Consider the following 26,097-nt stretch of genomic DNA (forward strand, 5'->3'; position numbering starts at 1 on the left):
ACTAAATGCAGATAATCCCTTTTGTTAATCTGCTTGTACTGGTTTTAACTCCACTATAACACAAACTTTGAGACAAAAATGTGGCTCAGGTATTTGTGTCCTTCATACAGGCAAGAATGAAAAAAAAATCTCCTGAGATTAAAAACCTGTCATATCAAAGTGGTACCAACCACATTTTTAATAAAAAATTATCCATCCAGCTTCCCAAATTTTAGGTAAGTCTGTTTCCCTTTGTAGAACTTGAAATCAGCACAAGACTGAACTTGTCAAATGCCTCCAGGTTAAGAACTTCAGCATTCAGATCTGAAATACACAGCAGAGGATAACAACAGAACTTGCTCTGCTTTTAAAGTATTATAAATATCTATAATTCTAGAAGAAAGAATGAATAAGTGTACATTAAAAATAAGAGCATATATAAAAAATATCTGCCTGGATGAAAGAACAGGAGGCTGTTAGCAAAATTCCCTGACTGGAGTAATTTTGGCAAAGGTCATAGAGAGATAGTCTGTTATTAGATAAACTGATAGTACTGAGACAAACAAGCAGGCTTTTGGACATCCAGGGCATTGTTCAAGTACCGCTGGAAAATTTTATTGCATGCTATAATATAATCTGAACTGTTGTCAACTTTGAGCTCAGGGCCAGTAAAAAGAGAGACAGGAGAGATACATACAATTTTAACAGCAATTTATTATTTATTTCTCCTCCTGTATTATTCATAACTTAAAATAGTGTCTAAAATCAGATGGTAACAAGGATAGTGCTCTGAACTATTTTACTTAGAAAATATCTGCATGTCCTCTTATCCTTTACTGAGATGGGGCTGGTAGGAAGACACAAGGCACATAGGGGGGAGCAGATCAACATGAATGTTTTCCAGATTAGGATTCCCTGACTTGATTACTCACCTCACTGTCATGGCTGTGCTTTGCTGAGTGCAAAATCCACTCTGAGTGAGCATCAATGGTGAGCAAGGGAGACAAGAACCCAGGTCATGAAGTCTGACACCAACAAACAGGGGTCAGGCACAAAATCACAACACTCTCCACTGCACAAAAACATCTCCGCTGTTTGTGTCACCCAACACAGCCCCCCTGAACCAACATTCAAATAGTCAAGGGTGACACCGGCCCCAGGTAAGGCGATACCCAGCACATTTACATCCCTGCACCTGCCCTGCTCCCCAGAGCAGCAGCACCAAAATCCCCCCCAGCAGCAGCAGCAGCTCTATAAAGCTGCTCTTGCCATCCCTGACACTCCACCAACAGCAGCCACTGCCCTGCCTCAGGCACTGCTGCCACAGCCCCCTTGGCCAGCACAGCTCTGCTCCCCAGCTCGCAGCATGGAAGCTTGTCACTCTCCACAGCAATCCAATGTCACTTCATACGGGGCCACAGCTGTGGCCATCATCAGCCTGGAGGCCTTTGCTGGCATGTGGATAAATGCTTTCCTTGTTTGTGTGCTTTGCATTGCCTGGGTCAAAAAGAAAACCCTGAACTCTAATGAGAAGATCTTGCTGCTTCTGGGATGCTCCAGGTTTTGGCATTTGTGCATCTCATGGGTATATTCCTTTCTTTCAATAATTTATCCCAATTACCTTTATGTTCACACCATAATTCAGCTTATTGTATCTTTTCAAACGTTTTTAAATTATTCCCACTTGTGGTTTTCTGCCTGTCTTTGTGTTTTTTATTGCATAAAAATTGCGAATTTCAGGAACAGGTTCTTCATCTACCTGAAAGTAAAAATTGACAGGATTGTGCCCTGGCTCTTGTTGGGGTCAGGGATTTTAGCCTCAGCTGTAAGCATCATTATCTATGACCTCGCTGAAACTGACAGTAACAACCTCAATTTCACCTGCCTTGGAAATTTTTTGGAAGCAAGTGTCAGAATGGATAAACATTTTTTCTCTTCTTTTTTTCTCATGGGCTTTGGATATGCTGCTTCATTTATGGCAGTCATCTTTTCTGCTGTTTTCCTTCTCTTTTCTCTCTGGAGACACAAACGCAAGATGCAGACAAACTCCAGGAACAACCTCAGCATGGATGCTCACATCAGGGCCATGAAATCAATTCTCTCCTTCTTAGTGATGTACAGCATCAATTTCATATGTTTGATCCTGACAATAATTTATGTCAATAAGAATGAAAATACCATGATACTTCTTATATCCATATATCTGAATGCATTTCCAGGTGTTCATTCCCTTATTCTGATTTTTGGTAATCCCAAGTTGGAAAAGGCACTGCTAAAGATTCTCTGCTATGTGAAGTGCAAGTTTTTCATGAAGTAGGAACTGTGAAAAAAGCTGGAGCCCATGCAAAATGTTGAATCTTCACCATAGAAAACAAGTAATGTACTCTAATGCAACTCTCTAGGCAGTGCAGATGATACAGATGTTCTCTCTTCACCGTCTAAGTTAAGAAAAATTCATTCATATTTATTGAACTAAACTATTGTGAGTTAAATAAGTTATTACTGTATTTAGATTTAGCTAAATCTTTGAGATACATTTTTGTTATTACCAAAGTCATTTAGCCCTGTTGTAGGAATGAAGCCTAAATCCCGGCATGGTGAAGGGATTAATATGGGCATGAGAGTCTGCTGGAGGGGTGATAGATTATCAGGCAGAGTCCCTTTACCTCTGCCTGAGCCCAGTGGAAGAGGGAGTGATGTCCTGTTAATGCAGCCCCTGCCCAAGACTCATAGCCTTTGTTATCAGAACCTTGATAGCCCTCATTTCCTCATCAGCTGGGTGCCTGCCACCATTTAGGATGGCAGCAATAGGGTATTTTGATTGCAGCCTCACGTGTACTTCTCCCAAAAGTACAGATTTGGCATTTGAAATCCTCCATGGCAGAGGAATATGACCCCACTGCAGACAGGACAACAGGATTGCTTTGCTCTCCTCCCCAAAGCAGGGAACACCTCTTTGTTAAGATTTGCTCTTCCAACTGTGTCAGACTGTACCCCAGTGAAATTTCATTTATAGGCACAACTGATGGTAAAAGTTGAGCTTAATGATTTAACTGTTGCTGTTCTATTTTGTATTTTAATATATTTAGCTCTAATCCAGTGAGCGTATTTATTAGTGGCAATTCCAAATTTGTATTTCTACAATAAAATTCATTATTTGTAATTCTGTGATTGTGAAAGTTCTTATTGAACACAACAAGACTTACAGTGTTGAATTTGCTATAATCAGAAATTAGGCTGAGCCACACCAAGGCCCTTTGATCTCTGAGGAACAGCAAGGGGTTTATTTTCTGCCAAATTTCTATACCCTTAATATAACGGACACAGACTGGCTGCAAAACAGCAATAACAATACTGCAAACCTGCCACAAATGTTTTGGTAGTCACTGATTGAAATGGCTGCAATAAACAGGTTTATTTCTTTTCTGTTTTACCTTTCTTTCTGCTGTGGCCCTGTGCTGTGTGATATATTATGGGCTGTACCACTGTCCAGCAGTGGCTGACAGCTCTGTGTGAACATGCTGATCCCTGTCACTCACCAGAGGTGCTCACTGATGCACAAACAGCGAAGCAGGAACGGCCCCGGGTGCTCAGGGGGTGCAGAGCCCCCTTCCCACGCCAGCCCTGTGTGTCCTCTCTGCCCCACTGCCTGCAAGGACAGGATTCCCTGCTCTGTGTGACTGCCCTGCTGGCCTGCTTTGACTTGGTGATGAGATTGGCTTTCCCAGTGGACTCTGGCTCAGTAAACCCCATATTTTGTTCTGGATCAGGGGAACAGCATGAAAACGGAGTGGAGGAGACAACTCATTATGAACTGACTGCACCCCCTTGTGCTGCTGTGGGGGAGGAGGTGGAGGAGCTGGGGATGAAGGAGTGAAGTTGAGCCTGGGATGAAAGGGTGGTGGAGGCAGTGTGATCTAGTTTTGTATTTCTTGCTCATTATCCTACTCTATTTTCTATATGCAAATAAATTAAATTCATTTTCCCCATGTCAAATATATTTTGTCCATGACAGTAACAGGGGAGTGATCTCCCAGCCTTTAGCTCGATCAATCAGCTTTTCTATCCTGTTTTTCACTCCTGTTCCACCTGTAGGTGAGAGAGAAGGAGCAGCTGGGTGGGGGCCTGGCTGCTGCCCAAGGTCAACCCTCCACAGCAGGTGAAACATAAAATAGTTCCAACACGAACAGAGCAGAACCTGAACTGGTCACTTCTGTCTCCAGCTCAGGTCCACAGGCTGATCTTAAAACATCTCTTCTGGACACATCTCCCAGGTGAAAAGCCTTGTAAGGACAAGCACCACACCTCCTCTCTTTCTCTGCTGATACTCATGCACTTCGCCCTTTAACATGACAGTCACAACTGATTTCACAAGAAAGCCCTGGACGATCCATCTTATTCCCTACATGCAGTGCAACATCATCCCTCACAACCTCACATACACAAGACTCAGCAGGCAAAACCAGCACCTTGCAGATGTGACCACACAAAACTCCACAGCCCCAGCAAACCACGCTGCAGATCCCTCCTTCCATCCCTGTGAAACCCCTGAGAGTGACACCCAGCTCAGCATCCCTGCCCTGTGCACCAGCCCCACTCAGCTGGCACTGCAGGGGACAGGGTGTCCATCAGCACAGCCACCCTGCACAGCCCATGGGGACAGATGCAGGATGTGCCCAGCACAGGGAAGCTGACCCATGAGAGATGTCAGAAGTCAATGGGAATGGCTGCCCAGTGCTGGCATGCGATGGAAAACTGCTCTGGGTCACATTCCAAATTTTATGTCTGTCAAAAACATGCAATTAGGAGGGTGTGATATGAATAGTTACATAACATACTGCTGGTATTTATATCCCACAGAAAACATGGGTATTATCATTCTGAAGAGAGAACATGCTGGTGGTTCATTTCCTGTAGCCATAGAGCTCTTTGTTGGGGTTTCATTTTTCCTGGTTCCACCACAGCATCAGATGAGATCCCCTTGGTTACTCTGGGCCTGATGTGCAAGGCCTAATGTGCCAGGTCCTGTACTAACCCAAAGTTCATGGGCAGTCCATGCCCTACAGAGCTTAACACAACTTGCCTGTTGTGTTAAGCTATCAGGATTTACATTAATTTGGAAGCTTTATGGCACTGCAGTGTGGGGGAAACCCAGCATGGACCCATCCTTGAAAGCCTTCACTTTCTCAGCAGATGAGATTTGAACCCTGGCACAGGCACTCATCTCAGTTTTCACCCTTTTTGCTCCATAGGCTTCAACTCATTCTTGTAAAAAAAAATGCCACCTTTACTTTCCATGTCCCCCCTCACTTGCCCAACTATGTGGCTCTGCACTTAAAGCAATGCCATTCATAAAATGAACATAGATTTAAATGCCTGTGAAGGATCAAAATAAACTCCAGTTTTCCAGCATCTTGGTGGAACTTTGCAGCTCATGGAGTCCAGATTAAACAGTACAGTGACTCCCCTGACTGTTCTCAGCTGAGCACAGCCAGGGCTCTCCATGATAATCATAGATGACCAAAGGACAGAAGAACCCAGGTCCTGAAGCCTGACACTGCTCAAACACGGGTCACTCACAAAATCACAACACTCTCCACTGCACAAAAACATCTCTGCTGTTTGTGTCACCCAACACAGCTCCCCTGAACCAACATTCAAATAGTCAAGGGTGACACCGGCCCCAGGTAAGGCGATACCCAGCACATTTACATCCCTGCACCTGCCCTGCTCCCCAGAGCAGCAGCACCAAAATCCCCCCCAGCAGCAGCAGCAGCTCTATAAAGCTGCTCTTGCCATCCCTGACACTCCACCAACAGCAGCCACTGCCCTGCCTCAGGCACTGCTGCCACAGCCCCCTTGGCCAGCACAGCTCTGCTCCCCAGCTCGCAGCATGGAAGCTTGTCACTCTCCACAGCAATCCAATGTCACTTCATACGGGGCCACAGCTGTGGCCATCATCAGCCTGGAGGCCTTTGCTGGCATGTGGATAAACGCTTTCCTTGTTTGTGTGCTTTGCATTGCCTGGGTCAAAAAGAAAACCCTGAACTCTAATGAGAAGATCTTGCTGCTTCTGGGATGCTCCAGGTTTTGCTCTTTGTGCTTCTCATGGGTATACTACTTTCTTTCAAGAATTTATCCCAATTACCTTTATGTTCAGCCCACACAGCAACTACTTGTATCTTTTCGAAGTTTTTTTAATTATTCCGACTTGTGGGTTTCTGCCTGTCTTTGTGGTTTTTATTGTATAAAAATTGCCAATTTCAGGAACGGGTTCTTCATCTACCTGAAAGTAAAAATTGACAGGATTGTGCCCTGGCTCTTGTTGGGGTTAGAGATTTTCTCCTTGGTTATCGGAATCTTTGTCTATGATATTTCTGATAAAGCCCAATGTAACAATTCCACTGGTCCACAAAATTTATGGAAAGTGAATATGAAGATAGATGAACATTTTTTCCCTCTTTATTTTGTCACTGGCCTGGGATTTGTCATTTCATTCACAACAGTCATTTCTTCTGCCCTTTTCCTTCTCTTTTCTCTCTGGAGACACAAATGCAAGATGCAGACAAACTCCAGGAACAGCCTCAGCATGGATGCCCACATCAAAGCCATGAAATCTATTCTCTCCTTCTTCATAATGTACAGCATCAACTTCATATTTTTTATTGCTGCAATGATTAATTCAAGACAGAAGGGCAATCCCAAGTTCTTAATTATTTATGTATTTCTGTTTGCTTTTCCGGGTCTTCATTCCATTATTCTTATTCTCAGCAATCCCAAGCTGGAAAAGACACTGTTAAGGATTTGCCATGTGTGAAGTGCAAGGTTTGCATGAAGTAGGAACTGGAATAAAAGCTGGAGCCCATGCAGAATGTTGAACTTTCACTACAGAAAACAAGAAATGTAATCTCTAATACAACTCTTCATCCAGTGTACATGATAAAGGTGTTCACTCTTCACTATCTAAGAAACTTCCCTCAAATTCTAAGTTAAGAAACTTCACTCAAATTCTTGGAAATAAATTATTGTAATTTGAATAAATTATTCTTATTGTTGTTTTAGTTTTGATGATTCTTTGAGGTGATTTATTGTCAGTGACAGATTTATTGATATCTGGTACATGGGCTGACTGCAAAAGATCAATAACCATACTCCATAGGTTATACTGTAACCATCAATAGGCAAACCTGTCTCAAATGTTTTGATTTTCACTGATTGAAATGACTGAATGAAACTACAGGTTTATCTCTATTTTGGTTTACCTTTCTTTCTGCTGTGGCCCTGTGCTTGTGTGATATATTATGGGCTGTATCACTGTCCAGCAGTGGCTGACAGCTCTGTGTGAACATGCTGATCCCTGTCACTCACCAGAGGTGCTCACTGATGCACAAACAGCGAAGCAGGAACGGCCCCAGGTGCTCAGGGGATGCAGAGCCCCTTCCCATGCCAGCCCTGTGTGTCCTCTCTGCCCCACTGCCTGCAAGGACAGGATTCCCTGCTCTGTGTGACTGCCCTGCTGGCCTGCTTTGACTTGGTGATGAGATTGGCTTTTCCCAGTGGACTCTGGCTCAGTAAAACCCCCAGGAATGTGGGTTTTGTGCAAGGTGCAGCATGGAATAAAGTCACAATTTCATCTCACAATGACCCACAAGCAGATGTACAGGGTGCCTGGGCCAGGTCCTGCAGCTGGAAGCCTGTGGGGTCTCAGTGGGGTAAGGTCAAGGCCGTCCCATGCTGGGAAAAGCCAGTTCCAAGTACTCCAACGGACCTAACACAGGACACTGCTCATCTCATCAGCGACTGTTGTGGCTCCTCTGGGAAAAGAGAAGCCCTGAAGGACTGCAGGCCATGGAAGGGAGCCATGCTGGAGTGGAGGAGACAACTTGTTATGAACTGACTGCAACCCCCATTCCCTGTTCTCCTGCACTGCTGAGGGAGAGTCGGTGGTAGAGAATCTCAGAATGAGTTAAATTGAGCCTGGGATTATTGGGGGTGAAGATAAGGTATTCTGGTTTTGTGCATGTTCTACATCATCCTACTCTGTTTTCAATAGGCAATACATTAAACTGATTTTCCCCGTGTTGAATCTGTTTTTTCTGTGAGCATAATTGGTGAGTGATTTCCCTGTCCTTATCTCGACTCATGAGCAATTCCATCTTATTTTCCACCCCTGCCCTGCTTCAGAGTGTGAGTGAAGGAGTGACTGAGTGAGGCTCTGAGAGCTGCCCAAGGTCAACTCACCATGACAGGGCCTGAAAATGTGAGATAGTTCCAGTGTGGAGGAATACATTCAGTGCAGACAGCTCAGTGAGCAGCTGCAATGTGAGCTGCAGGTTCTGGGGAAGTGCTGGGAGTCCCAAGCATGGTGCCAACCCTTGCATAACAAAGGGAATGGGGACCTGTGGCACCATCCACAGGTGACTGGACACTTAGACAATCCAACCATCATGGGCATAGACTGGAAGGACACAAAATCCCAGGGATTCAAGTGTTTGGGTTACCTCCTCAGAGGCACCCAGCTTGAGCTGCTTCTGCTCCATGTTCCATGGTTACTGTGCCATGATTAAACTGCTTAAAGATCCAGAGGCCTGAGATTCTACTGTGGGAAACCCAGTGCCGAGCTGGTGAGGAAACCTGGTCTGGCTCTGTGAGTGTGGTGTCTGTAGGGAGTGGAGTGGGGCAGCCGCCCACTGTGAAGGAGCTTTGGTCCCAGCAGTGACAGTCTCTGGCGGTGGGGCTTGACTGTCAGAGGGCCTTCTGGGTGGTGAGACAGGGAAGTCTTCACACCAACATGAACAGAGCAGAAACTGAACTGGTCATTTATTTTACCAGCTCAGGGGGTCGTTTTACCTCATGCCCAGTGCCAGGTGTGCATTTCTTGTAAACCTACAAAATCTTCCTTCCTGCTTCTGAATTGGGAGATACAACCATTTAGGCCAGAGCAACCTCTCAACCACAGCAATATCTCTTTTTCCAAAGACCACACATTCCATCAGGCTGCCTCACCACCCTATCCGACTCTCCTTAAACAGCAACTGCCCAGAAACAAGCAAGCAAATAATTAATGCCACTTTATCACACGCCAATCCGCCTTCTGTAGCTAAGAAGGGTTTGGAGTTGAATTAGTATCTCCATAACAAGTTCATAATACCTGCCCTGAGGAGATTTCATTTTGTTTTCCAGGACTGTATCCTGAAACAACTGTGGCCTTCTGGGCATTGAAGTTCAGTTATGGATGGAATGGATTTGCTCAGAAGAAATTGGGCAACTAATAGCCTAACTAGTTAGCTCACCAAGGCTAATCATCTGGGATTTCCTATAATAAAGAAGGAAGACAAGGATTCTGGAGAGGGAAGATGTTCAAGCTCAGATGGAAGCACTGCAGTCTGTGTGTGATGTCTCTCAGATCCCAATACTGCTGTGTGTCCCTCCATATGCATAAAATCAGAGGTCTGACGCATTTTGAGTTACACAAGGGCATCCAAAATATCCACATAAGCTGGTAGATACAAAGTCCTGGAGAATCCTTCCCCTTCTTGAGTGGTGCCAGAGGGGATGGAATTGAACAAAAACCAGACTCCTGTCTTTCAAGCACCTGATCCATCAAACCTTCTTGATTTGAAAACCCAGCATTGGAGACTCTGATTTATATACACTTTTATGTTTTTTTAAGGTACCAGATTCTCCACACAGAGCTGAGTCCAAGCCACACACACAGTGTGGTCCTGCTATTGTAATACTTTGTGCTGGTTCCAGACAGGACAGGGTTAATTTTTGCAGTAGCCAGGAGAGGGCATTGCCCCTACTCAGGGATTATTCCATACCACCTCACACCACTGATGGAGGCAAGGGAAAGGGACTCTCTTCTCGGGAGAAGGGGTTCCTTCTGATATTGTCTGTTACTGGGGAGTTACTACCATGTGAATAATTTCTTTTCTTACACCCTCTGACATCAGTATTGTTGCTGTTACTGTTCATTTTCTTATCTCATTGCTGTTTCCAGTAAATTGTTCTTATCTCAACCCATGATCTTTGCCTTTTATTCTTCGAATTCTGGCACAAGGGAGAAGGAACATGGGAAAAAGGGGAGTGAAAGAGAGCAGCAGTGTGGTTTGGAGAGTTGCAGAGGGGGGTCAGGACTGGGGAGGACCATTCCTAAATGACAACAATTATTCATTTAATGCCTCGGTACAAGAACAGACCCAGCACAGACAGTTCATCTTCAAACTTTTGTAATAGAAATAACTTCCATCTTCTCACAAACATATGGAAAGAAGAAGAAACAAAGGAGAAAAAAAATTAAAAAGCAAAGAAACCACCCAAATCTACACAGTTTTTTCTGTTCAGTCAGCAAAACCAGAGAGGAAACTCAGATCAAAGCATAAAGCAGAGAACAGGCAGTATCAGGAAAAGAAAATTTTCTTAAGGAAATGCTCTGCCGTTCATCAATATTACAAATTAGCAAAAGAAATACTATTTTTGAATTGGTGTATCCAAAATTAAATTGGTCACTGGACGTGATGAAGGCACAGAAGAACCCAGATCATGAAGCCTCACACTGCTCAAACAGGGGTCAGGCACAAAAGCACAACACTCTCCACTGCACAAAAACATCTCTGCTGTTTGTGTCACCCAACACAGCTCCCCTGAACCAACATTCAAATAGTCAAGGGTGACACCGGCCCCAGGTAAGGCGATACCCAGCACATTTACATCCCTGCACCTGCCCTGCTCCCCAGAGCAGCAGCACCAAAATCCCCCCCAGCAGCAGCAGCAGCTCTATAAAGCTGCTCTTGCCATCCCTGACACTCCACCAACAGCAGCCACTGCCCTGCCTCAGGCACTGCTGCCACAGCCCCCTTGGCCAGCACAGCTCTGCTCCCCAGCTCGCAGCATGGAAGCTTGTCACTCTCCACAGCAATCCAATGTCACTTCATACGGGGCCACAACTCTGGCCATCATCAGCCTGGAGGCCTTTGCTGGCATGTGGATAAATGCTTTCCTTGTTTGTGTGCTTTGCATTGCCTGGGTCAAAAAGAAAACCCTGAACTCTAATGAGAAGATCTTGCTGCTTCTGGGATGCTCCAGGTTTTTCTATTTAGGCATCTCATGGGTATATTCCTTTCTTTTAATAATACATCCATATCGCTTTTGTGTTCCTCTCCTACTTGAATCACTTGCAGGTATTCAAAGCTTTTTTGATTGTTCAAACATATGGGTTTCTGCCTGTCTTTGTGGGTTTTATTGCATAAAAATTGTGAATTTCAGAAACAGGTTCTTCAACTATATGAAAGTAAATATTGACAAGATTGTACCATGGCTCATGTTGGGATCTGTGCTTTTAGCCTTTATTTTCAGCATTCTTGTGTACCACATCTCTAATGAAACACAGTGTAACAGCCACAATTACAGCAGTCAAGGATATTATTTGAAACACATTATCAGAGTGGATGAACATTTATGGCCTATTTTTTTGGTCATAGGATTTGTATTTTCCACTTCGTTCACAGCAGTCATCTTTACTGCTGTTTTCCTTCTCTTTTCTCTCTGGAGACACAAACGTAAGATGCAGACAAACTCCAGGAACAACCTCAGTGTGGATGCCCACATCAAAGCCATGAAATCAATTCTCTCCTTCTTAGTAATGTACAGCATTAACTTTATGTTCTTTATTTTGACACTGATTTATGCAAGGAAGAAAGAAAATCATGTGGCTTTTCTTATTTTTCCATTTCTGCAGGCTTTTCCAGGTTTTCATTCCCTTATTCTGATTTTCAGCAATCCTAAGTTGAAAAATACACTGATAAGGATTCTATCCTGTGTCAAGTGCAAGGTTTGCATGAGGTAGGAACTGAAATAATGGAGCCCACACAAAATTTTGATATTTCATTATAAGGCACAATTCAATTTATCTCTAATGCAGATCACCAGGTAGTGTAGATGATACAGATGTTCTCTCTTTACCACTGAAGTCAAGAATAAATCATTCAAATTCTTTAAACCAAATTAGCATGACTTAGATTATTGTTAGCATTTCATTTAGGTAATTCTTTGACTTCAATTGTTGTTAATAACAAATTCATTTAGACCTGGTCCCTGGGCTGGACACAAAGGGACAATAACAGGACTGGAAATCTTCCTCAAATGCTTTGGCATTTGCTGATTGAAAAATGACTGAACTCAGCACCAGGTTTATTTGTATTTGGGTTTCCATTTCTTTCTGCTGTGTCTCTGTTCTTTGCAATATTATCACTTGTAACGCTGGGTGGGGTGGGTGCGCCTTGAAGGACTGCAGCCTATGGAGACTCCACGCTGGAGACAGATGTTCCTGAAGGACTGCAGCCCGCGGATGGGATCCACACTGTAGCAGGGAAGAGAGTGAGACAGAAGGAGTGGAAGAGAAAACTTGTTATGGACTGACTGCAACCCTCATTCCCTGTCCCCCTGTCCCACTGTGGGGGAGGAGGTGTAGAAGCCACCTCCTTCTCCTGAAGAAGAAGAGTGAATTTTGGCTTGTGAAGATGAAGAGGGGAATGCAAAGAGTTTTACTTTTGTGTTTGTTCCTAATTACCCTACTCTAGTATCAATAGCCAATAAATTAAATTAATTTTCCTCAACTCGAGTCTGTTTTCTCCATGACAGTAACACCTTTTATTCCACCCCTGGCCTATTGTGGAGCAAGAATAAAGGAGCAGCTAGGTGGGGGCATGGCAGGTGCCCATGCTCAACCAACCACAGCACATTCTCTAAACATGAAATAGTTCCAGCATGAACCGAGCAGAATCTGATTTGTTCATTTCTCTCACCAGCTTGGGCACAGAGGGATGTCTGACCCCACGCCAGGTGCCAAGGGTGCATTTTCGATTCATTCTTGGCAGGGTTTGTTTGGCCTCCTGTTCACCCAGGAAGAAAATATCTGCCGGGGCAGAGACCAAACATCTGAGGCCTCCCTCAGATGAGGGAGGAGCTAAAGCACATGATCTACTGGAGACAGCATGCCTCTGAGCAGAGACATAAAAAGGGCTGGAGGCACTGCTAAAAACAAGGCAGTCCTCCAACACTCTTGGCAGCCACAGAGACATGAAAGAAGTGAGGAGCACACGTTCCCTTTTGCTGGGCCAGGAATGGGAGTTGCAGCCTGTTAAACCCATATGTCCGGAGAAAGCCCATCATCGACATCTCTCCTTCAACCAGAAGAAGCAACTACAGACCTATTACAAATGAGTGTTTGAGATCTCTTAAAGAATCACTGGCAAGGGTATCAGTAAAAACCAGATTTGATAATAAGCAAGAGCATGAAGAAGTTTGTTGGCAAGATTCACTCTACTAATTCCTAGATGGTTAAGGCACACCAAGGGAAAAAAACAGGAAACAAAGTCCCATCAATCAAAACAGAAATGAACCGAGGACTATCTGTGTGTGTGTTTGTGTGTGTGTGTGTTTATGTGTGTGCAACAAAATGATAGAAAGGGCAAGGATAAAAAGGAATATGGCCTAAAACCTTAACAGCACTCAAAAGTACTTAATTTACATCTTAAACTTAACAATTTAGCAAAGGAATAGCACTTAACAGCATTTAACTTAGCTTTTAGCTTATATTAAACTTGCTTACAGGCCTAACATACTTAGATATCTAAGGTACTTAAACATCTAAGAGAGCAGCATTTCTCCCATATTTGCCAAAGCATATGCACACATGTATGCACACAACCAGAAAGAGTCAGTGCAAAGTACCTGTGAAAAATTCCCCTCAAAGGCAGTGAAATACTCACTTTGGATGCCTTTACATCTCATCACCAGGCCAAGGGTTGAGCCTCGAGGAGTGGGGGGATCGGCCCAGGATCAGTTGTTGTTTGGGGATTCTCCAAGTACAGCAAACATGAGAGTTCCCAGCTATGAGAGGCCCCACTGGTCACAGCCTGCTGGGGTCCAGGAGAGCTCAGAGGGTCTCATTTTGGACCCTTATTTTTGTTTATAGGGCTGCAAGAAAGTGGGCTTTAGTCATAACAGTGCTTCATCCTGGCTGCACTTCAGTTGGACACTCTTTCTTTGAAAGTGTGAGAACCAGGATGTTACACCATTCAGGCAAAAAATGTCATTTCTGAGGCTGTTTATTAAAAAACGCAGGATCTCATTAGGCAGCAGCAGCTCCTGGGAGCACACAGTGTTTGTGATAAGCTCAGGAGGAGCTGGGCCCAGGTGCTGCTCATGAAGGCCGAGGCCTAACAAGCGTTTCTCAGATCATGGCCTGAAATGGGAAGGGGGAAGCACCACCACAACCCCACTACCAACAAAAGAGAGAGGCACCACAAGAGGCTATCAAAGAGACACAACACACTACTGTTTCCACCTTTTTTTCCATTTTTCTTTTGAGCAGAGGTTGTGCAGCTCTCCAGAAAACAAGGTGGTGTCTCGGTTTTGAAAGACAGGTGTCTGCTAAGGAAGGCAGAGGCCCCCCTTGAAGTGGCAGATATAACCCCTTTGCCCTCCAAGTTATTATATTTTGAAATCAAGAGCCTTTAGGCGAAGATGTGGGAAATAGGAATAACAGTTCTTTACTATATATATATATATGTATATAACCAGTCAAACAAAACAACAACAACTATGGCAGTAACAGCAATCACAAACCCAGTGCCAGCCTTCTCGGCTGTCAGGCTATTTCCCCTCGGGTGCAGTTCCGCTCGCAGCCGGCAGGGGCGCTGGCGGCTCCCGGTGAGCAGGGCAGGTGCGATGGTTCCCCCGCGGCTGCAGGGGGCGCTCCGGAGCGAGCTCGGGAAACCCGCGGCTCTGGTGCTCTGGGATCCCGGGAAGGATGGAACAAAGGCTTCACAAACCCCTGGGCAGTTGATCCCGGGCTCTCAGGAACAGCAGGCTGAAACGGCAGGGACGGACGCAAATCCCGGGTGGCAGACGAGATGTATCCAGATGGGAGAACCCCACGGAGGCCCAGGCAGGCAGGGCGAGCAGGGCTACAGCGTAGCGAAAGCTCGAAGCAGCAGCGGGGCAGGGCAGCCACAGCCCGGTCTCCAGCAGGGCAGGGAAAGCGGCTTTTGGGGTCCCGGCGTTGTTTCCAGCAGGAAGAAAGAACGGCCAAAAAGAAAGAAGCAGCAGCTCCTTTCTCTGCAGCTTCTCTCTCCGGACGCTCCGAGCGAACTGACCCCACACCCAGGTGTAGACAAAAGAGTAGCCAGGCCCGCCCCACTCCCCTTTTTGTCTTTCTTAAGTACAGCTATTTGTCCCCTAGCAACATGCATATGGGAGAAAATTCCTTTAACAGGAAAAAAACTAAGACTAAACTAAAACCCCAACATTATCCACCCCGAATTTTTTCCCATACTAACATGTTACATGAAACTTAACTTTTTTAACCATATAAATCTATGCATTACCCAAATTATATACAAATATACATGCTGATACTGATACAAGTACAGAGCCATGGGTAGTTCACCCTAAAACAAGGTCCCCTTGAGGTAAGCATCGGGTCTCTCCATCCTTTTGCATCACCCACCAGGTGCAACCTGGTCCCTGAGCAAAAACAACCCCACGGATGGGTTTGTCTTTGCTCAAGGCAGACTTTACCCAAACAGTTTTTCCAAGCATACCTCTCATGTGCACCACTGGAACCTTATCCCCGTCTGTTGTTTGTAGGGGTTCAGATTGGGCAGGGCCTGCTCGGCTGGTGGAACCTCGAGTGTTAACTAACCAGGTGGCTCTTGCTAAATGCATCTCCCAGTTTTTGAAAGTCCCCCCACCCAGTGCCTTCAAGGTGGTTTTAAGCAGTCCATTACACCGCTCAACCTTCCCAGCTGCTGGTGCATGGTAAGGGATGTGGTACACCCACTCTATGCCATGTTCTCTAGCCCAGGTGTTTATAAGGCTGTTCTTGAAATGAGTCCCATTGTCAGACTCGATTCTCTCAGGGGTGCCATGCCTCCAAAGGACTTGCTTTTCCAGGCCCAGGATGGTGTTCCGGGCAGTAGCGTGAGGCACAGGGTAGGTCTCCAGCCATCCAGTGGTGGCTTCTACCATTGTGAGCACATAGCGCTTGCCTTGGCGGGTTTGAGGCAGTGTGATGTAATCAATCTGCCAGGCCTCCCCATACTTGTATTTGGACCATCGCCCGCCATACCACAGAGGCTTCACCCGCTTGGCCTGCTTGATCGCAGCGCATGTCTCACAATCATGGATAACCTGGGAGATACTGTCCATGGTTAGATCCACCCCTCGGTCTCGTGCCCACTTATAGGTGGCATCTCTGCCCTGATGACCTGAGGCATCATGGGCCCATCGAGCTAGGAACAGTTCTCCTTTATGTTGCCAATCCAAGTCTATCTGGGACACCTCTATTTTCGCAGCTTGATCTACCTGTTTGTTGTTACGATGTTCTTCATTAGCCCGGCTCTTGGGGATGTGAGCATCTACATGACGGACCTTCACGGATAGCTTCTCTACCCGAGTGGCAATGTCTTTCCACTCTTCAGCAGCCCAGATTGGTTTTCCTCTGCGCTGCCAGTTTGCCTTATTCCACCTTTCCAGCCAACCCCACAGAGCATTGGCTACCATCCATGAATCAGTGTAGAGGTAGAGCTTTGGCCACTTCTCTCTTTCAGCTATGTCCAGGGCTAATTGGACAGCTTTGAGCTCAGCAAATTGGCTCGATCCACCTTCTCCTTCAGTAGCCTGTGCAACTTGTCGTGTGGGGCTCCATACAGCGGCTTTCCATTTCCGGCTAGCGCCTACAATTCGGCAGGAACCATCAGTGAAGAGGGCGTATTGTCTTTCACTCTCTGGTAGCTCGTTATATGGTGGGGCTTCTTCGGCACGTGTCACCTGCTCCTCTTCTTCTTCAGAAGATAACCCAAAAGTCTCACCTTCCGGCCAGTTTGTAATTATTTCCAAGATCCCAGGGCGACTTGGGTTTCCAATTCGGGCGCGCTGCGTGATGAGGGCAATCCATTTGCTCCAAGTAGCGTCGGTGGCGTGATGCGTGGAGGGAACCTTTCCTTTGAACATCCACCCCAGCACCGGTAGTCGGGGTGCCAGGAGGAGTTGTGCCTCTGTGCCGATTACTTCTGAGGCAGCCTGGACTCCTTCATAAGCTGCCAGGATTTCCTTCTCTGTGGGAGTGTAGTTGGCTTCAGACCCTCTGTAGCTTCGGCTCCAGAATCCCAGTGGTCGGCCCCGAGTCTCACCAGGCACCTTCTGCCAGAGGCTCCAGGACAGACCATTGTTCCCGGCTGCAGAGTAGAGCACGTTCTTCACCTCTGGTCCTGTCCTGACTGGGCCAAGGGCTACGGCGTGAGCAATTTCCTGTTTGATCTGAGTGAAGGCTTGCTGCTGTTCAGGGCCCCAGTGGAAATCATTCTTCTTGCGGGTAACCAGGTAGAGAGGACTCACGATCTGGCTGTACTCGGGAATGTGCATCCTCCAGAAACCTATAGCGCCTAGGAAAGCTTGTGTTTCCTTCTTGTTGGTCGGCGGAGACATTGCTGTGATCTTATTGATGACCTCAGTGGGAATCTGACGTCGTCCATCTTGCCACTTTACTCCCAGGAACTGGATCTCTCGGGCAGGTCCCTTGACCTTGCTCTTCTTGATGGCAAAACCAGCTTGCAGGAGAATTTGAATTATTCTCTCTCCTTTCTCAAACACTTCGGTTGCGGTGTTCCCCCACACAATGATGTCATCAATGTACTGCAGATGTTCTGGAGCCTCACTCTTTTCTAGTGCAGTCTGGATCAGTCCATGACAGATGGTGGGACTGTGCTTCCACCCCTGGGGCAGTCGGTTCCAGGTGTACTGCACGCCCCTCCAGGTGAAGGCAAACTGAGGCCTGCACTCTGCTGCCAGAGGAATGGAGAAGAATGCATTGGCAATGTCAATAGTGGCGTACCACTTCGCTGCTTTGGACTCCAGCTCGTACTGGAGCTCCAACATGTCCGGCACGGCAGCGCTCAATGGTGGAGTCACTTCATTCAGGGCACGATAGTCCACAGTCAATCTCCATTCCCCGTCAGACTTGCGCACAGGCCAGATGGGGCTGTTGAAGGGTGAGTGGGTCTTGCTGACCACCCCTTGACTCTCCAGCTCGCGGATCATCTTGTGGATGGGGATCACAGCATCTCGATTTGTCCGATACTGCCGGCGGTGCACTGTCGAGGTGGCAATTGGCACTCGTTGCTCTTCCACTTTCAGGAGCCCAACTGCAGAAGGATTCTCAGATAGTCCAGGCAGGGTGTTCAATTGCCTAATGCCCTCTGCCTCCACAGCAGCAATCCCAAATGCCCACCTGAGTCCTTTTGGGTCTTTGTAGTAGCCATTCCGGAGGAAGTCTATGCCCAGAATACACGGGGCCTCTGGGCCGGTCACAATCGGATGCTTTTGCCACTCCTTCCCAGTCAGGCTCACCTCAGCTTCCAAAAGGGTCAACTGCTGTGATCCCCCGGTCACCCCAGCGATGGATACAGGTTCTGCCCCCACATGTCCCGATGGCATTAAAGTACACTGTGCCCCAGTATCAACCAATGCATCATATTTTTGTGGCTCTGATGTGCCAGGCCATCGGATCCACACCGTCCAGAAAACTCGGTTCTCCCGTGCCTCTTCCTGGCTAGAGGCAGGGCCCCTCTAGCCCTGGTTATCATTCTTTCCCTGGGCGTACATGCTCGAGGTACCTTCAAGGGGATCCGACATATCATCCTCCCTTCTGTAATGCCTGGCAGCTCGGTCACGGGAGGCTGAGGCTACCTTCACCTTAGCGGAACCCCCTCGGTTAGTGCCTCCCTCCTTGAGTTCACGCACCCGCGCTGCCAGGGCAGAGGTGGGTTTCCCATCCCACCTTCTCATGTCTTCCCCATGCTCACACAGGAAAAACCACAGCTCAGCTCGTGGGGTGTACCCTCTCTCTCTAGCAGGGGGACGACGGGCTCTGACTTGGGGGCCTGTGACTCGCACTGGTGCCACACTGACCCTCCTCATCTCCTCCCTCATCTCCTCCCTCATCTCCTTCATCTCCTCCATCTCCTCTTTGAGGTCCTGGACCACAGCAGAGACATGAGCTTTCAGCGGGCCATTGATCATGCTGTCATAATGCCTGAGCCTGTTGGCAACAGAGCCCACTGTTTCTCGGGTATTGTCAGCATCAATCGTTGCAATGAAGGTGGTGTATTGCGATGGCCCTAGCCTTGCCAGGTTCCACATCATCTGTCCTGTGCACCTGACCTTATCGGGGTCATTATCATGCTGTCCATCCTTCCCAAAGAGTACCTCTAATATTGCCACCTCTCTTAGCTGTTGGATCCCTTGCTCGAGTGTCTTCCACTGCATTCTATGATGATACTCCTGCATTCTTTCTTTGTGAATGAACCTTTCTCTCACACTCATTAAGAGCCGCTCCCAAGAGAGAGAGGCCCTGGCTCCCTCACAAATATCTGGTCCACACCTGGGTCCTGGGTCAACGATCCCAGATACCTTGCCTCACCACTATCCAGTTGCACACTTGTGCCCATAAGGTCCCAAACCCGAAGCAGCCAGGTGGTATAAGGCTCACGCCCCCTTCGCACAATGTCGTTTCGCATAGCACGGAGACTGTCGTGCGACAGGGACTCAGTGATGACTTCTGGCTCTGGCTCTCCTGCTGGTTGTGAGGGCCCTGGTTGCCCATCATCATTAACTGGTCGTACTGATTTGGTCTTATACTTCCTCCTTTGCACAGGGGCGACTGCTGCTGGCTGTGGTTGTCCTTGTGGTTCAGCTGAAGCCTGGACGGTTGTAACATCCGTGGGTTCCACTGCTGCACCATCGGACTCACCCTCTTTGGGGCAGGGAGAGGGTTTTTCACTAGCTGAGGAGGTGTATTCCCTTAGCAATTGGCATATCTCCTGGCGCACCTGGCCCATCTCCTGGCACATCTCCTTGCGCACCTGGCCCATCTCCTGGCATATCCCTGGCGCACCTGACCCATCTCTTGGCACATCTCCTGCATCCCTTTTGCCAGTACCCCCACCCAGTTTGGGTAGTCCATTTCTGAGGTGGACTGTTGGGCAGTATCAGTCTGTGGGGCGGGATCTCTAGTGTCTGGGGCTGTGGCAGGCTCTGGCTCTGGGGTAGGATCTCTAGTGTCTGGGGCCGTGTCAGGCTCTGGGGCAGGATCAGGCTCTGGGGTAGGAACTCTACTCTCTGGGGCCATGTCAGGTTCTGGGGCAGGATCTCTAGTCTCTGGGGCTGGTGTCCGGGTAGATATCCAAGCCAATCTCAACTTATCCTTGAATGCTAAATAGAGTAGGCCTATCAGCAGCAGATGGTTAGTATTCAGAGGGAATTTAAACCCTTCGAAAATTGATGGGGTGGGCCCAAAGAACTGGTTGAGGGGTTGGGAGAAAACTTCCCCTGGTGTCATTTCCTCACAGAAGGTACCATTGTTAACATAACCCCAAAAACATGTGCTCAGTGTGTGATAGCTGTTTATCCATGTGCCCACATTCCGGAGGAAGTTAAAAACCCATGAATTCCTCACCTTCTCGACCCATAACGCAAGCTGGATAACAGCAATGGTAGCCTTAGTCAGAGGACCCATATTCAAGTAAGGAGCTGCAAAGGGGAAGAATATAGCCACGGCTACATGCCACCCAAACCAGGGTAAACTAGACCACATAGTGCTGCCTAACAAGGTTCCAATATCCAGCACACAAAATAAAGTTATCGAGGAACTGTTATTCCTTTTTCACCTCTATCTCTTAATGCCCTCAGGCCCCACGTTGGGCGCCAAGATCTGTCTCGGTTTTGAAAGACAGGTGTCTGCTAAGGAAGGCAGAGGCCCCCCTTGAAGTGGCAGATATAACCCCTTTTCCCTCCAAGTTATTATATTTTGAAATCAAGAGCCTTTAGGCAAAGATGTGGGAAATAGGAATAACAGTTCTTTACTATATATATATATATGTATATAACCAGTCAAACAAAACAACAACAACTATGGCAGTAACAGCAATCACAAACCCAGTGCCAGCCTTCTCGGCTGTCAGGCTATTTCCCCTCGGGTGCAGTTCCGCTCGCAGCCGGCAGGGGCGCTGGCGGCTCCCGGTGAGCAGGGCAGGTGCGATGGTTCCCCCGCGGCTGCAGGGGGCGCTCCGGAGCGAGCTCGGGAAACCCGCGGCTCTGGTGCCCTGGGATCCCGGGAAGGGATGGAACAAAGGCTTCACAAACCCCTGGGCAGCTGATCCCGGGCTCTCAGGAACAGCAGGCTGAAACGGCAGGGACGGACGCAAATCCCGGGTGGCAGGCGAGATGTATCCAGATGGGAGAACCCCACGGAGGCCCAGGCAGGCAGGGCGAGCAGGGCTACAGCGTAGCGAAAGCTCGAAGCAGCAGCGGGGCAGGGCAGCCACAGCCCGGTCTCCAGCAGGGCAGGGAAAGCGGCTTTTGGGGTCCCGGCGTTGTTTCCAGCAGGAAGAAAGAACGGCCAAAAAGAAAGAAGCAGCAGCTCCTTTCTCTGCAGCTTCTCTCTCCGGACGCTCCGAGCGAACTGACCCCACACCCAGGTGTAGACAAAAGAGTAGCCAGGCCCGCCCCACTCCCCTTTTTGTCTTTCTTAAGTACAGCTATTTGTCCCCTAGCAACATGCATATGGGAGAAAATTCCTTTAACAGGAAAAAAAACTAAGACTAAACTAAAACCCCAACAGGTGGGTTTCCAGGCTTTTCTTTCTGGAGTTCCCAGTCTTCATCTCTCTGGTCTAAGGGGCATTCCTCTCAGTGGGACTGTCCTGTGGCAGTTCCTGCTCTCCACCCATACAGCAAAGTCCAGCACAGACACAGCTCCATTCACAGGGACCCATCTACAGGGTCAGGGGCTGGGTCTTGGTCTGGTCAAAACCCTGCTGCCACCCACACTTGAGAAAACACCGCGACGTGCCCGGCATGGTGCAGCCCCAACCTCCCCACACAGGGACCCCCCTGGGGCCCAGCGCTGCCTGGATCCAGACATGGACATTCCGAGGGTAAATCCTGCCCAAGAGAAGGCCAACCCTTTCCTCCTCCTGCAGAGCTCTGATGTTGTAGGCACTCAGGAGTCAGGAATCTCTGTCAGAAACACCATCCAGTATCAGGAAAAATTCTTTTTTTCTGTAATAGAGCATCTCTGTCACATGACTGGAATGCTGTCATGGTTGAGAGCATGGAGCAAAGCCAGCAGTTCCACACAGATGCACTGCTGCACCATATCAGCTTTATTTATTTATTTATTTATTCCCCTAATAACAAGTTTTAATATTTTCATCATTCCTGAAGTGTAAACACAGGAGATATCCATAGGAATTTAACGCTGATTTACTATATAGTTTTAATCCTAAATTCTTCAGAATTTAAAATAGTGCCTAAATTAGATGAAAACAAGAAAGGAGGATGCTCTAAACGCTTCTACTTGTAAAATATCTGCTTTTCTTCCCTGCTTGCATTGAGCTGGGACTGTTAAGAAGAGATAAAATAGGAAGGGTGCAGAAGATCAGCATGCAGGTTCTTGAGATTAGGATTTCCTGACTTCATGATCAGCCAGATTCACTGATACCAGTTCAATCTGCCGCTCCTCAGCATCCTGTTGTCACTGGGGCACATTGGGAACGTGTGCTGGGGCAGAGCTGCACTGCTTGGGCTGGCCAGCAGTAACACAGCCATTAATGCAGCATAAGTCAATCAAAAACGGAACAACAGCAGCCTGGAGATCTGTACAAAATCAGGCTCTATCTAAGGCAAGTAATACAGGGGTTCCACATCAAAAAATCCTATTTCCCACAGTGTCAGCTGGGATAGGGGCAATGGGAAATTTCCCTCTGTGGGAGCTGTTTCTCAGAGCATTCCTCTTCAGCTGTTGAGGACATCAACATGCTTCTGCATTGGAGTTGATACCCAGCTGTAATGGACTGAGCCAGAACTTGGGCAACTCATAGCCTAACTAGCTAGCTAAGGCTTATCATCTGGGATTCACCAGGTCATAAAAGGAGAAAGAGACAGATTCTGGAGAGGAAAGAGGTTCAGCCTGAACAAGCATTGATGGCATCAATTTAGCATCTGTGTGATGTGACTCAGATCCCAATACTATATGTCCATTCAGATGCATAAAAGCAGGAGTCTTTTGCCATTTGAGACACACAAGGGCAACAAAAATGTGCACATGGCCTGGGAGATACAAAGTCTTGGATAATCCTTCCCCTGTTCAAGATGTAGTGGAGGGGATGGATTTGAACCAGCAGGCAACACCTGTGTTTCAAGTACCTGATCCATATCTTCATGCTTTGAAAACCCAGCATTGGAGACTCTGATTTTATAGCATTATTTTTTAAGGTGCAAAATTCCCCACAGAGAGTTGAGCCCAAGCCCCAGCCATGGTATTGTCTTGCGGGTGTAACATTTTCATTTAATGTTCCTCTACAAGCACAGTCCCAGCACAGACAGTTCAACTTCAGACCTCTTTTAATACAAATAACTTCCATTCTTCTCACCAACATACAAAGGGAAGAAAAAAGAAAGTAGAAAACTAGTAAAAAATATAAAAAACCACCCAACCCTACACAGTGCTTTCTGTTCTGTCAGCAAAACCAGAGAAAACTCACACCTAAGCATAAAGAAGACAACAGGTAATATCAGAAAATTAAAATTCTATCAAGGTAATGCTCTGCCCTTCATCAATATTACAAATTAGCAAAAGAAACACTATTTTTGAATTGGTGTATCCAAAATTAAATTGGTCACTGGACGTGATGAAGGCACAGAAGAACCCAGATCATGAAGCCTCACACTGCTCAAACAGGGGTCAGGCACAAAATCTCAATACTCTCCACTGCACAAAAACATCTCTGCTGTTTGTGTCACCCAACACAGCCCCCCTGAACCAACATTCAAATAGTCAAGGGTGACACCGGCCCCAGGTAAGGCGATACCCAGCACATTTACATCCCTGCACCTGCCCTGCTCCCCAGAGCAGCAGCACCAAAATCCCCCCCAGCAGCAGCAGCAGCTCTATAAAGCTGCTCTTGCCATCCCTGACACTCCACCAACAGCAGCCACTGCCCTGCCTCAGGCACTGCTGCCACAGCCCCCTTGGCCAGCACAGCTCTGCTCCCCAGCTCGCAGCATGGAAGCTTGTCACTCTCCACAGCAATCCAATGTCACTTCATACGGGGCCACAACTCTGGCCATCATCAGCCTGGAGGCCTTTGCTGGCATGTGGATAAACGCTTTCCTTGTTTGTGTGCTTTGCATTGCCTGGGTCAAAAAGAAAACCCTGAACTCTAATGAGAAGATCTTGCTGCTTCTGGGATGCTCCAGGTTTTGGCATTTGTGCATCTCATGGGTATATTCCTTTCTTTTAATAATTTATCCCAATTATCTTGATGTTCAACCCACATGTAAATTTCTTTTATCTACTCAAAACTTTTGTTATTGTTCCAGTTTGTGGTTTTCTGCCTGTCTTTGTGTTTTTTATTGCATAAAAATTGCGAATTTCAGGAACAGGTTCTTCATCTACCTGAAAGTAAAAATTGACAGGATTGTGCCCTGGCTCTTGTTGGGGTCAGTGCTTTTATCGTTGGCTGTTGGCAGCTCTCTGTACAACATCATTGATAAAGCACAGTCTAACAAGCGCAATTCCACCGGGCGAGGACATTTTTCAGAAATGTGTGGCAAAATGGATGATGTTTTTTTCCATATTTATTTTATCTATGGCTTTGGATTTGTCACTTCTTTCACAGCAGTCATCTTTTCTGCCCTTCTACTTCTCTTTTCTCTCTGGAGACACAAACGCAAGATGCAGACAAACTCCAGGAACAACCTCAGCATGGATGCCCACATCAAAGCCATGAAATCTATTCTCTCCTTACTTATAATATACAGCATTAACTTTGTCTTTTTGACCTCGACCCTGATTCCTTCAACACAGGAGGAAAATTCCATGGTGTTTCTTGTTTACGTATTTCTGTATGGTTTTCCAGGTGTTCATTCTCTTATTCTGATTTTCAGCAATCCTAAGCTGAAAAAAACACTGATAAGGATTCTGTCCCATGTCAAGTGCAAGGTTTGCATGCGGTAGGAGCTCCAGTAAAATCTGGAGCCCATGAAAAATGTTGATCTTTCACTATAAAAAATAGATAATTCAACTCTCTAGGCAGTGTAGATTATATAGTTGTTCTCTCCTCAACATCAAAGTAAGCAAAACTTCATTCAAATTCTTTAAACTTAATTGAAATGAGTTAAATAAATTGCTACTATTGTTTCACTTAGAAAATTTTTTGACTTCAACTGTTGTCAATAACAAATTCATTTAGACCTGGTCCCTGGGCTGGACACAAAGAGACAATAACAGGACTGGAAATCTTCCTCAAACGCTTTGGCATTTGCTGGTTGAAAAATGACTGAACTCAGCACCAGGTTTATTTGTATTTGGGTTTCCATTTCTTTCTGCTGTGTCTCTGTTCTTTGCAATATTATCACTTCTAACACTGGGTGGGGTGGGTGCGCCTTGAAGGACTGCAGCCTATGGAGACTCCACGCTGGAGACAGATGTTCCTGAAGGACTGCAGCCCGTGGATGGGATCCACACTCTAGCAGGGAAGAGAGTGAGACAGAAGGAGCAGAAGAGAAAACTTATTATGGACTGACAGCAACGCTCATTCCCTGTCCCACTGTGGGGGAGGAAGTGGAGAAGTTGGGAATGAAAGAGTGAATTTTGGGCTGTGATGAAGAAGGGTAGAAGGCAAAGAGTTCTAGTTTTGTGCTTGTTTCTCACCATCCTACTCCATATTCAAAGAGCAATAAATTAAATTAATTTTCCAAAATTTGAGTATGTTTTCTCCATGACAGTAACTGGCAATTGATCTCCCTGTTGTGATCTCAACCCATGAGCTTTTCCATCTTCTATTTTCCTTCTTGCCCTGCTGCACAACAGGAGTGAAGAAAAGGCTGGATGATGGGGTCTGGCAGGTGTCCAAGTTTAACAATCCACAGCAGGCCCTGTAAACAATAAATAATTCCAATATCAACAGAACAGAATCCAATTGTTCATTTCTTTCACCAGCTCTGGCTCAGAGGGACAATTTACTGCATAGTCAGTGCCAGGTGTGCATTT

The 26,097-nt window shown here is 46.7% G+C and overlaps 4 protein-coding genes across 4 annotated transcripts; all 4 read left to right on the forward strand.

Annotated features, from left to right (window-relative positions):
- Positions 1-1,345: 1,345 nt before the first annotated feature.
- On the forward strand, positions 1,346-2,296 carry LOC104685390 (taste receptor type 2 member 116-like). Its single transcript, XM_010393235.3, has one exon. The coding sequence runs from the start codon at positions 1,346-1,348 to the stop codon at positions 2,294-2,296; it is 951 nt and encodes a 316-aa protein (XP_010391537.2).
- A 3,576-nt stretch (positions 2,297-5,872) lies between these two features.
- LOC104685389 (taste receptor type 2 member 9-like) lies at positions 5,873-6,819 on the forward strand. The gene is given in 2 exon segments (XM_010393234.4): positions 5,873-6,779; positions 6,782-6,819. Coding segments are annotated over 2 exon segments (945 nt in total).
- Positions 6,820-10,821: 4,002 nt separating this feature from the next.
- Positions 10,822-11,827, forward strand: LOC104685388 (taste receptor type 2 member 10-like). The gene has a single exon (XM_010393232.3). It carries the CDS (start codon positions 10,874-10,876, stop codon positions 11,825-11,827), a length of 954 nt encoding a protein of 317 aa, XP_010391534.1. The 5' UTR covers positions 10,822-10,873.
- A 12,229-nt stretch (positions 11,828-24,056) lies between these two features.
- LOC104685387 (taste receptor type 2 member 9-like) lies at positions 24,057-25,062 on the forward strand. Its single transcript, XM_010393231.3, has one exon. It carries the CDS (start codon positions 24,109-24,111, stop codon positions 25,060-25,062), a length of 954 nt encoding a protein of 317 aa, XP_010391533.2. The 5' UTR covers positions 24,057-24,108.
- Positions 25,063-26,097: the final 1,035 nt, after the last annotated feature.

The sequence above is a fragment of the Corvus cornix genome, chromosome 3, assembly GCF_000738735.6.
Source record: "Corvus cornix cornix isolate S_Up_H32 chromosome 3, ASM73873v5, whole genome shotgun sequence".
In the NCBI taxonomy this organism is placed as follows: Eukaryota; Metazoa; Chordata; class Aves; order Passeriformes; family Corvidae; genus Corvus; species Corvus cornix.

Coding starts and splice junctions, on each gene's coding strand:
- LOC104685390 (XM_010393235.3), top strand. CDS start 1,346: ATGGAAGCTTGTCACTCTCCACAGCAATCCAATGTCACTTCATACGGG.
- LOC104685388 (XM_010393232.3), top strand. CDS start 10,874: ATGGAAGCTTGTCACTCTCCACAGCAATCCAATGTCACTTCATACGGG.
- LOC104685387 (XM_010393231.3), top strand. CDS start 24,109: ATGGAAGCTTGTCACTCTCCACAGCAATCCAATGTCACTTCATACGGG.